Raw genomic sequence first — 12,500 nt, 5'->3', positions numbered from 1 at the left:
ATGGAGAGCCTGGTGCTGGCTGCTGCTTACCTCTGCTCCCCAGCACCATTGTAATAACTCATGCAAATGTGAAGACTCTAGAGACAAAGGGAGGTCAAGTAAATGGCTCAGGGATTCATGTCGACAAACAATATTAGATGTAAAATGTGTACCTTTGACAAAAGTATTAATATAGTGCTTTTGATTTTTGCCTGATGAAAAGTGAAAAGTAGTAATTACGGAGTGACAGAGGAAAATGAAGTTTTGAACCAAAAGGCAAAGTTCGCGGATGAAAAAACCCAACCCAATTAGCTGCTTATGAGGAATCGAAATTCAGAGCATTTGCTCTTCCATCTCCCTCAACAACCTTTTGATTGACTCTGCTTAGATCTGTACAGCAAAGCAGATAAATCGACATGCCACATGCATGCGATGCTTAATCATTTGTAATAGCCATATTTGCCCTGACATATAATTTGCTATATCAAGCCAGTTTTTTTCTTTTTTTTTTTTTTTCCCTTGCTCACCAGTGTTCTGCTGCTTGGCCTCTGCTTTATAAAACATTTAATAGTTTGCTTTAAATACATCAACATGCTGATATACGATTGCCCTTTGTATGCCTCCTCCAGAAATCATGCACATGCACTTTCCTCCTGTTGTGCTTTGCATGGGTTATCATTGGTGAAGAGATCTCATGTCGGGTATTAAGGTCTTGATTTTCTGTCTTGTACAAGCAGCTACTCCGTGCATAAAGGCCATCAGTCCTAGTGAAGGCTGGACTACTGGTGGGGCTACTGTCATCATAATCGGAGACAACTTCTTTGATGGCTTACAAGTCGTATTTGGAACTATGTTGGTCTGGAGTGAGGTAAGCTGTCTAAATTGGTGGGCTTTGAACTGTAACATTTTTCCATGAATGATTTTAACAAGCTGTCAATAGGCTATTGACATGAGGTATCATGAGATTTTGTTTCACGGTGCCTTTTTAGCCATGAATTCACATGTGACAATTGACTCCGCGCACGGTGAGAAACAGACTTTGAGGCACATCATGGCCCTCTAGTGGAAGACTTGCTGTAGGAGGTCTCCCAGTACAATTGGACAATTAGTGTTAAAATTACTCGAAGTGGCCTTAAGGAGACATATGGAGGCAATTTTCATATGAATGATGCCCTGTGGCCTTTCCTGCAAACGAAACCCAAGGATCATTTACAGACGTTTTTCTTGAAAACACTTGTAGAACCCCTATCTTCCAAGGTGACAGCAAGAGGGGAGGGTTTGGAGCCAACAAAAAAGCCATTTTTGTCATGATATAAACTGACTGGCATTGGTCTTATCAGTGCCATCTTGATCGAATGTATGTTTTCTGTACGATTCTTCTAGCTGATAACACCCCACGCCATCAGAGTTCAAACACCGCCACGGCACATTCCAGGAGTTGTTGAAGTAACTCTCTCCTACAAATCTAAACAGTTCTGCAAAGGTGCTCCCGGCCGATTTGTCTACACTGGTAAGTCTACAGTTTCCTTAATCCTTCTGGGATAACAGCTCCTGTCTCTCAATGACACATGGGCAGTGCAAAGCAGGAATACCACAATGCTGTTAAAAATTTGGAAGTGTCTTGCGGGAAATATGGTAGCTGGATCTCAAAATACCTGTTTGTATGGGCACCTCGAGAGTCTGGTGGTGCCCAAGCCTCTTGGGTCTTAAAAATATCTCAATGTCTGATGGGATGAACCTCTCTCACAAGATGCCTGTTACTTCCTGTTTTCATTTTGGCCAGAAATAGATTAACAATGGTATTTCCTATGCTGCTCCCGCCAGAAAGAGGAGTTATGGAGTATTCAGTGATGAAAAATATTTTTCAGGCTATCTCTCTGAAACTTCTTGAACTTCCCCAAAGGTTCAATTGGAGTTTTAAGGCACTGGTTCAAGTAGCTGTTGCTGGATCCAAAGAACTTCATCCAACCTTATTCATGACCTGGCTCTTAAAATTCTATCAGACCTGAAAGTTGGGCTGCAAACTCACAAGCCTGGGAATGATTTGTGTGTGCCAATTCTTTTAAATCCAGTTGATTTTAACAAGAGCACAAGTAAAAGTCGGAACTTTGTGGTTAGCAGTGGTTTTAGTATGAAAGTTCTTACTTTGGGCTGAAGCATTATTGGCTTTTTGTCTAAAATGTGCATTGCAGTTTTTCTGGCATTTCACAAGGACTTTAACTGAGGTGCTGGGAGGGGAAAGGGAGAAATAGCAGTTTAATTCAGCGTGCTTTTGGATGAGGATTCTAGGTAATAAATTTGATCTGATGAATCAATCTCTCTTTGGAAAACAAAGAGCCTTTAACTGTTTACTCGACAGGCTGCAGGGAGAGCTTTTGCTGCTGGTTGGGTAGATAATGCAGATTGCAAATGATGTGCAGATGATGTGCGTTTTGGTGAATATTTTCCCACTAGACTGCAACTGTTTCTATCTATTAATTTAGATCTAATGGGAAAAGTGTGTTCCTGGGTAGTTTTAAGCTAGGACTTTTTAAACAGTGAAGTCATCATGGATATGATTTTCTGCCTAAGATCTGTTGCTGAAAAGAACTTTCAAGAGAAGGTAGCAGATGAGATTCCTTATCTTCCGTCTATCCCCAAAGAAATCACCACCTAGGCAAACCCAATGCCTGTGTTCATACCTGGCCGCCTCACTTCTGGCTGAGAATGGGCAGAATATTCAAATCTTGTTGATCTTTATGATTGGGTTTTTGCCAGAGCTACCAAATGGGATGGTGGCGACCGTGGTGGCTTTTAGTGCTAACAACATATCTGGAAAGCAGCCGTTGCTTCATGGTCTGCTGCAAAGGTGGGGCTGCAGCCAGTCACTGTTACAGGCTTAAAAATGAACCTACTCCATGCAGAGCTTCAACAGAGTGTCTTGACAGGCTTGACTAGCTAAGATAAGTGCTCAGCAAAATAAAAAATGAATGAATTAAAAGCCTTAGACTGAGTTCCAGATATTTAGCTGTTGTGAGCTGGTGCAGTTCCACTGCACATGGGGAAGCGCTGCAGATTTGAACCAGATGACAGTCTGGCTCTTGGTGCAGAGTCCTGGAATTTAGAACTGTTTTATAGAAACCTCTTCAACTGATTTCTTAGGTGCAGATTTGCAGATCTGGCTGTTTGGAACTTCTCTCTAACATGTCAGTGCAAAATTATATGGAACTGTAAGGAAAATCCATTTGTTTCTTCTTTCCTGGGGTTGTCTTTTGTCTTTATCGTGAAGTAAAGATGCTCTAAAAGAATCATGAGGATATCAGGAGCTTCTCCCACTGGAATTAAATTGTGGTGAAGTTACATTAATAACAACACTTTAACAGGAATATATATTTAAGACATCTTTTGTGGGAGACAAAAACCTGTATCCCAGCAATAAAGAAAATAACAAGATAAAACCAGCGTCTGCCCGGCCGAGAAACTTCTGCCTGCTTTGCTTTTTATCCTGAAGTGATAGGGTGACTGAGATAGACTTTGGAAATTACAGCTGCCATTGAGAGCCAAGCCAAGCCTCACTGTATTTCAGAAAATGAAAATGATGTAGCTCTGGAGGAGGGAGGGGCTGAGTCCCCAGGGCATCTGTTTCCCATCAGTGTCCCACCATGCTTGCAGTCTGGCTTGGCACTCTAACATTTAACCTTCCCAGCATGAGGTAGACCATAGGGCAACAAGGCTGCAGAATAATGAAACAAGAGTGTAGTGTGGTGCACAAAGCCTTTGTGAAGGGAAAAGTTGAGGCATTAAACGGTCAGGGTCTGGAGATATGAAAGTTCCAGATTTTTCTGAAAGGCCCCCATTAGCCTCACACAGAAGCAAGCGTGCGCCGTCGCTCAGCAGGCAGAGGCAAGGCCTTTCCCCATCTATCCAGGCCTTTTTTGCCCGCTGCTTTCAACTATTATAAAGATACAATTACCTTGGGAGATTGTGGCAGTTCAGTTGATTAGCACGGTGAATTAAAAGAATGAGTCACAAATGACATGTCCAGCTCTTCTCTACTAGTCCTTTGTATTCCCAGCGTACCTCACCCCTGTTGTAAGAAGGTCAAAAATTAGAGAGAGATAACAATTTTCAAGCAGCTAGCACTTAGGAGCAGAATTAACAATCATTCTGTATGTAATTGCCAGTTAATAGTAAATTGCCTTCTAGACTGTAAAATGCAATATAAACTGGTGGGCACCTAAAATTAAATTAATGAGGTATTTGCTGCATTTAAGAGTGAACAGTGCAAATTAATAACGGGGTGCAATACTTGTTTTAATACGTATCGAACAGCGCGTCGTTTGCTCGTTTAATCATCATTTGCAAGGCGAAAAATTCTCTGTCTCCCTGCACAAACTGAGTGGTTGTTGAGGGTTGCAGCCCCAGTTTTTTTGCTGGTGAAGCCTGCTAGGTTTTCTTGATTAAATATCAGAGCTTATTTTTTAATTAGAATATAAGCACCGCGGTGTTGTTTGATGAGGGCAAACTGCGAGTTGTGCTCTTGGAAATGAAATCATGTTGCAGATAAAATGGCACCTTTGGCCACCTACTCTAAGCTCCACAGAGTCTGTTGGTTTACTTTAAGATGAGCAGCAGTCCTGTGTTTACATTTATTTGTGCCACTGAGTTACTGTTTTCTCTCATGATGCGTTTTGCATAATGATTTCCCAGCAAAGAAAGGAAGTGGAGTTTGACACGTTGTGTATTAAACCAGTTTCAAAGAATGCTGTTTGGCACTGGTAACTTTTTGTGCTGGCTGCTTTCACCCTAATGTTTCAAACTCTCTTCTTTTTTTTTTTTTTTTTGATGACTTAGTTCACTCAGCTATAGGAATGACCGAAATTGTCAGGAGACAGCTGATCCTTTGCAGTAGGTTCTACCCAGTTGCTGCACAAGGTATTGGCATTCGATGGCAAACATGCCCAAAGCAGACGTGGAGAAAAGCGTGAATGCTGAATACATGGAACCATTCCCAGGTCTGCAATGCATTTGCTGGATGCAAGCATAAAAATGATTATTTTGCACAAAGACGTGCATTCAATTTTAAGCTTATGAAACCATTACTCAAGCAGCAAACTGCTCACAGTTTGTCTTCCTTCTGATAGAGTATTTACATTGAAGAAGTACGGGCGGGTGCTGGAGCTGGCAGAGCACCAAGGGGGGGAAAGCCCTCCTTTTACAGAACCAAGGGAGGGGGAAGCCCTTCTTAGTCACTACATTGTTCAGATTTCTGAGTTGTTGGCTCAGTTTTGCCTGAGTACAGAGCCCTCCACTTTGGCTGGCTTCCCTCAGTTCACCCCCACCCAAAAGATCGTGTGTTCCTCAAGTATTTTCCAGACCCTTTGTGTGCATTCAAATGGGATTCTGTCAATGGCGCTGTTACACTGTTTAGAGTCAATAGCTCCCTTCCATCACAGCCAACACAAACTAGCTGTCTCATAGGTCAGTGCTCTTTAAACAAATTACTTGTATCCACAGAGCAAATGATTGTTAATTGCCTCTCACAAATCATACTATTTTTTACTATGCTAAACTACATGCGAGTGCCTTCGTTAGATTTAAAGCACCTGATCATTTTGTGTACCTATTCAGTTATTGCTCCTAAGTATGAAATCTGGTGACTTTGTAGACTGCTAAAATATATAGAGAGAGTGGATGGAGGATTTATTTGAAAGCCTTCAACAAAACAAGAAAAAAAAGGTAGAGTTACATTCATTTTAATGAAACCTCAGCATTTCTAATTCATATATATTGCATTTCCTCTGTGAGGTTTTGTGTTTTTGTGGGGTTTTTTGTTGTTTTTTTTTCTTCTTTAAGTCCTGAAGCAACTTGCAGTCGCTGTTATTACAGTATTGGTTATTTATTGATCAGACCTTGTGTCAGGATCAGTTGTTAGCAAGCTGGAAAAAAATCCAGATGGAACAAGTATTTCTGCCCTCGCTTCATGATGGGGCTTGCTAAGTCAGTCAAAGTTAGTGTTCAAGAGTCAAAAGCAGAAAGGACCTCTGATTAGATCTTAAACTGTGAGTAAAACATATTTTTCTTAAAACAATAATGTCAAAGGGAAGGAGATTCCTTATAAAGAAGGGTTTTTTGCCATGACATACATTTTTAATTAATAGGGCGATGCTAAACATCCAGAAATGATTTAGTGGCATCAAGTCAATAGCGTGTTGGATAATGTCTATTATATAATAGCTCTTTTTTAAACAGTAGCAATTCCAGGTTTATCAGGGTCATTGTTGTCCCCTTTCTTTTCTGTCTCAAAGGAGGCCAGAAGAATGAGACATACCATTTGTGCTATTGCACAAGTAGACTATTTGTCCTAATCAGTGACACCCATTTACTAGAATTGCTTAAAATGAACTATACCTCATACAGAAATCGCACATTTAGAGTGTTCCATTCATCATCTGAAAATTGAGGGCCAGTAAACTTTTCTGTTCCTCCAGCGGGATCATAGACATGCATCAAAATGTTAAAAAATGATTGGTGAGAGAGAACTGTCACCCATTTATCAAGGAAAAGGAACATTATTTGCTAATTTCCCAACCAAGGCAGTGACAGGGTGCTTCGTCTTTAGACCCACGGTGACCAACATGGCCTTTTTGTTATTAGTACAAGTCAAGCGCTTTTTGGCTGTTGCTAACAAGACACATTTGTCTATCATCAGAGAGTGCTTTATTTTTTTCCAAGTAGCTGTGACCAAAGTCTGCTCCCAGTGCCATGAGTGGCTGCACCTCGCCAGCTCATGGTAGCACTGAGTCACGGGCAGCACTGATAAATCACAAAGTTTCCATGTCAAGGTGAAGGTATTGACTCTACTGTGCCCAAACTGACAAAATGCAGTGCTGAAGCCATGGCAATTCATCTTTAAAAAAAGAGGACAAAAGGGTCATCTTGGTTCCACGTAATAATCAGGAAAATTTGAGTGCTGAATAAGACCTTTACTTTGTTTTCTCTGAGAAGGGGGAAAAATGTTCTCCTCTTATTTTTTTTTCCTTTTTTTCCCCCTTTCCTTCTGTGCTCTATGTAGGCTATAGTTAACCAGTCAAATCAGTTTCCTGGATATTAAAGTGTCTAATTCTATTTTTATTTCTATGCATTCTGGTTTATTGCTATTTTTTTTATTATTTTTACCAGAACCTTATTGTAACACTCGGGCTAAACTTCTCAAAGTTTCAAATCAACAAAAAAATGGCAGAAGGAGAGGAAATAAGATATTTCACTGAAAACATACATCTCATATTATGAAAGCAAGATAACAAACAGAAATCTGGGTTGCATTGGAAGATATCCAGCTGAACGTCTGGTTTTGGCTGGTTCCTGCTCTGCATGATGCATCCCTGCACCAGTATCCCCATTACATTAATTTGTACCCTCATCAGAGTGCTGTTGAGCTGAAAAGAAATGTGCCCCCACAAAGTCATGGCCCTTGTGTTGAGTCTGACATTGAAGGGAAATAAAGAAAGCACCCAGAAGCTCTGGATTAGTAAAACTCATGAATTTATTGTGTTTTGGGCCTATTTGAGGAGGGCCTGTTCTGACAGGACAAGGGAGGATGGTTCAAACTCAGAGAGGGAGATTCACACTCGAGAGAAGGAAGAAGTATTTGACACTGAAGGTAGTGAGAGACTGGACCAGGTTGCCCAGAGATGCCTCATCCCTGCAACCATTGCAGATCCGGTTGGCCTGGGCTCTGAGCAACCTCCTCTAGTTGCAGATGTCCCTGCTGACTGCAGGAGGGTTGGACTAGGTGACTTTTAAAGGTCCCTTCCCACCCAAGCCAGTTTGCAATTCTATGATTCTGTGTATTACGGTGCTACTGCTATCGTTAAAAAGCTTGGTAGTGTTTTCATGTCCATCCTGTCAATGCTGGGAAGTCTATGTCTTATGGACATATTTCTTTGGCCAAGTGAGTTTCACAGAATCCCAGCATGGTGTGAGTTGGAAGGGACCTCCGAAGATCATCTTGTCTAACACCCTGTTAGAGTCACCCACATCAGGTTGTCCAGGATCACAGTGTCCAGGTAGCTTTGGAATCTTTCCAGAGGAGACTCCACAACCTCTCCGGACAGCTTGGTCTTGTGCTCCAGCACCCTCACAGCAGAGAATTTTCTCCTCATGTTTTTCATGATGGTGTGAACCTAAAGCCTCATGTACAATTTTAAAATCATTATCAGGACTGTAGTGGACTTAATTTGCTGAGGGAAAAGACTCAAATGTGTTCCAAAAACATTTTGATGCCCACTGTTTTTTACATTGATTCCTAAGACATTGTCCATTATGTATCTTAACAAAACCAAATGTTTCTAAATAATTCTTCAAACCCATTCCATAAGTATGTGGAAGGTATTTGGTGTTGAGGGTCATGGTTTAGCAATGCACTTGGTACTGTTGGGTTAAAGGTTGAACTCTGAGATTTTAAAGGTCTTCTTCAGCCTGAAAGATTCTGTGATTCCATTTCCACAAGAGTTGTTAGTCAATGTAGTTGTTGCTCACTGGTGTATAATATAGATTACTGGAGATGACTATTGGTCTTTAAGCCCACAAACTTTCACTGAATAATGTGAAATCGTGGGATGAGAGTAGCTCCGTGGTACATCTGGGGTTCTTCAGCTGATGTTTGTTGAAGATCTGTTGATGTTAATGAAGGTTGGAATAGAACATACTCCTTGTCCTCAGTGTCTGTTGGCTGTGGATATGTGTTTGTGGAGGAAGCTGGTGGAGGGTGCAACCAACCATACATGCTTTTTTAGTTCTTTGGGGTTTTTATGAAGCTTTTATAAGCTTCAAAGTTGCATTCTAGGGCTGAAGAGTTTTATCTTTTTAATTACACAATTTTCAACATATACAAATATTAAGGGGAGAAAGAAGGAATTAGTTAGGAGACAATCTTGAGAACATCCACTCAGATATGGAAGTGTACTATGGCTCCTCAGAACACTTATTTTTCACCTGTTAGTCACCTGAGTAAAACATCCACTGTGTTAATCATTTGATATTTTTTTATAGACTTGTGGAATTCAATAAGTTATTTGAGGTACTTTTGGGGGGCATTTTTTAATTTTCTTTTTTTAATGTGAGTTTTTTTTTTTTTTTTTTTTTTTTTTTAGTTGAGGTACTCTGTTTTACTTGAGGTTTTGGGGTTTTTTTATTTGTCTTTAATTTGAAGTATTTTTTTTCCTAACATCCACAGGCAATACAGAGAGTTCGAAACTCAGAGTAAGATCTATTTTGGGTTAAATTTATTCTACAAGAGAGGAATAATGTTGTAAAAGCTATGTTAGATGATATTAAGGATCTAATTATAAATCCTATTTGTCTAAATATTACACTAAAATATTACAGTATTATATTCTTCTGTGGGTGATAGCTGCCAAATACAAATGGGAGAGAAGTTGTGCAGAATGCCTGCTCTTACAGATGTTTGCTGAAGCATCATCAATTTCATATGGTGCTGAGGTGGATAAATACCTTTGCAAAACTAAGCCAGTGAAGGCAGGCAAATGATCCCATTTTCCATTTGCTGTGATCAAGCATCATTTCTAGCAGAATCCCTGAAATTCTTGTGCTTCAGAACAATTGTAGCACTTGCTCATGCACCCTTCTGCATAAAGAATCACAGAATCACAGAATGCCAGGTTAGAAGAGAGCCCAAGGATCATCTGGTTCAACCTTTCTAGGTGATAATAGAGTTGAAATGACATGGCCCAACACCTTGTCAAGGTGAGTCTTAAAACTAACCAATGTAGGACAATCTACTAGATCCCCTGGAAGATGATTCCAATGTCTAACTGGGGAAACATCTTCATCTGGAGTCCAATAGGCATCTCCCCAGGAGTAACTTGTACCCATTGCCGTTGTCTTTTCCATGGGAATCCTCATGAAAAGGAGTCTTCATCATCCTGGTAGCCACCCTTTGTGTACTGGTACATGGCAATAAGGTTTCCCCTAAGCCTTCTCTTCTCAAGGTTGAACAAGTCCACTTCTCTCAGCCTTTTGTTGTAAGGCAGATATAAAGAACATGGAGAGATCCTCCAGGCTCCTGTTATAGCTGAGGTCCATCAGGTCCATCAGCATCTTGGGGACAGGTGGATGGCAGCTCCATTAGCTCTTTGGGAAGGAGTGAGTGCAGCACCTTGTAAACCAGCTATGGGGCACAAGGCTGGTGCTTTCGTCCAGGAGGAATTTCTGGACTCATAGGCTTCAGCAGCATAATTCCAGCAGAATTATCTGAGGAGTGTGTGTGGGAGTTGGAGGGAGGTGGATCCGTGTAGACTCATCCACAAGAAGGAGATATGTATTCAGCTGAGAGGTCTGGGTGAGGAATAAATTCCTAAATAATGCTACAAAGATAAAACCAGATGTAAGCCCAGTTTAATTTAGTCAAATATTTTATATTAATAATTAGTGAAGTACCTGGGAGTATTAAACAGTTGAAATCTCATGTTTTGCTGCTTTGATGTAGTACCTCTATAGTCAAACACTTTACCGACTCAATAAGCCTTGTTTTTTTGAGTATTTTTCAGTTAGTCATACCACATCGTGTTCATAAAATGCCATGTTTTATTCTGGTCACATATATATCTTAAACTGTGGTACCTGGCATGATTGGAACATTTATGATTTGATCTCATACAGATTTTCTTTTCTTTTCACTCCAAAATACTCCCAAGTCCCTCCTTTGCAATGTTCTATGCCAATGACTAGTAAAATTCGGCTTCTTGCTGGTGGGTTCCTTAATTTCTTATGATTTGCTCCTTCCATATGTTTAGATCATGGTAAATGTGCAGCTATTTCACATGGCAAACCATTCCCAGATTGAAATGTTTGATGTGGTCTAATAAGGTAACTCAGTTAGCCAAGTAAATGGGGGTGACTTGACTTTAAGTGGTTTCCATTCACTACTTCGTAACTCTCTTTGACTCTAAGATCTTAGAGGTCTTTTACAACATTAATGATTCTTTTATTTTATATCTTTTCCTAAACCATTGTCACTGACACTAAACACCTGCAACAGCAGCAGTATCATCCCAATTCTTGAGTCCTTCATTAGTTTTTATGCACAGAACTTCTACAGAGTTCAACCTTCCCCAGTGGAGACATCTCAGGATGGTCAGCATGGAAGCCTCTTTCACCTGTTTGACATGCTTTACAACTACCACGTGTGCCCATGTTAGCTCAAGTTGCCCCAACCATCACACTGCCCTTTTTATTGGGGATGCCATCTTGCTTCACACAAACTTCTTTTACTTTCTCTCTCTCTTTTTTTTCCATTTCTTTTCTCAATTGCTTTCTCCATTTCCGTTCTCCCTCATTTGTTCATTCATTCATTTAAAGTAAATCTGCAGCTATTATGATGGTAATGACTTTCTTGGCAAACATAAGAGCCTGGAACACAACTGTTCTCAGTAAAAGTGGAAATGCAGGTGTCCTTGTAGAATCCAGGGTCATGATGCTGTTAGTACTTCCCTTGTGACTGAGTGCCATTTACCAAAGGGTGTGCCAAGGCACCCAAACTCAGCTGGAGAGACCATTTGGTTCTGGGGATGGTGAGTGAAAGTGCTTGGTAGAGTGAGGAAAAGCTTGGGATAGTGACAAGTCTGGAGATCTCAGGAGAGTTTTCCCATCAGGAGCTTCTTGGCAGCCTCCTGGCACCCATTCTGCATGGTGTGCATGAGCTCTGCTGAGCTTCAACCTACAAGGGTGTTGGAATTGGGTATCTTGAAGATTAGGGGACAGATTATTAGACATACTATGTATCTAAACATTAATTTACTGCATATTTATGGAAGATACATGTTCTTTGGTAATTATCTGGCCCTATGTTGTTGTTTTCTTCCTTACCCTGTTCCTTCCTTCCTTCCTGGAAGAAAAAGACAGCAGTTGTTTTGGTAGGTGCCTGGAACCCACCAGGAAGCTATTTTCCTTTATTTCTTCTCCTGATACACTTTTTAGCACAAAATCTGTTCTATTGGAGGTGTTCTGACCTACTCTAAATAAGACTCTGTTAGGAACAGACTATTCTTGAACTGAGTGGATTGACATTTGCCTTCAAAGATGTAAAAGCTACAAATGTGTGTTCCCATTTCGCTGACATTCAATACACTCTTTTAATGTCCTTTGCTCACTTCTGTGTGATTTCATGTTCCCTGCAGGAGCTCACCCACTGCTGGGTTTGGAATCTCTCCAGAGGAGAAGACTCCACAACCTCTTTGGGCAGCCTGGGCTCCAGCACTCTCACACCACAGTTTTTCCTCATATGCAGATGGAACCTCCCAGGTTCCAGTTTGTGCCCATTTCCCCTGTTGTGTTGGTGGACACCAGCAAAAAGTCTGGCCCCATCCTCTCATACCCCACAGGTCCTTTAGCTCTTGCTGAGCATTGAGAAGATCCCCTCTCAGGCTGCTCTGCTCCAGGCTCCAGGTCTCTCAGCCTTTCCTTCTCAGAGGTGCTCCAAGCATCTTTGCAGCCTCCACAGGACTCTCTCTAGTAGTTCC

The 12,500-nt window shown here is 41.0% G+C and overlaps 1 protein-coding gene across 10 annotated transcripts in view; it reads left to right on the top strand.

Moving 5' to 3' along the window:
- Positions 1-12,500, top strand: part of EBF3 (EBF transcription factor 3) — a 138,060-nt gene that overhangs the window by 99,174 nt on the left and 26,386 nt on the right. For 8 of the 10 annotated variants that reach the window (XM_054382444.1, XM_054382448.1, XM_054382443.1 and 5 more), the window contains 2 exons: positions 717-847; positions 1,363-1,489. In XM_054382444.1, coding sequence (XP_054238419.1) covers positions 717-847; positions 1,363-1,489 — 258 coding nt within the window. Of the gene's footprint in view, positions 1-713; positions 848-1,362; positions 1,490-12,500 lie in introns of all 10 variants that reach the window. The other 2 variants (XM_054382442.1, XM_054382439.1) reach the window with 1 other exon arrangement.

The sequence above is a fragment of the Indicator indicator genome, chromosome 7 (assembly GCF_027791375.1).
Source record: "Indicator indicator isolate 239-I01 chromosome 7, UM_Iind_1.1, whole genome shotgun sequence".
Classification (NCBI taxonomy): Eukaryota; Metazoa; Chordata; class Aves; order Piciformes; family Indicatoridae; genus Indicator; species Indicator indicator.
Note: the sequence above shows the minus strand (reverse complement) of the source record. Positions and strands in the feature narration are given on the sequence as shown.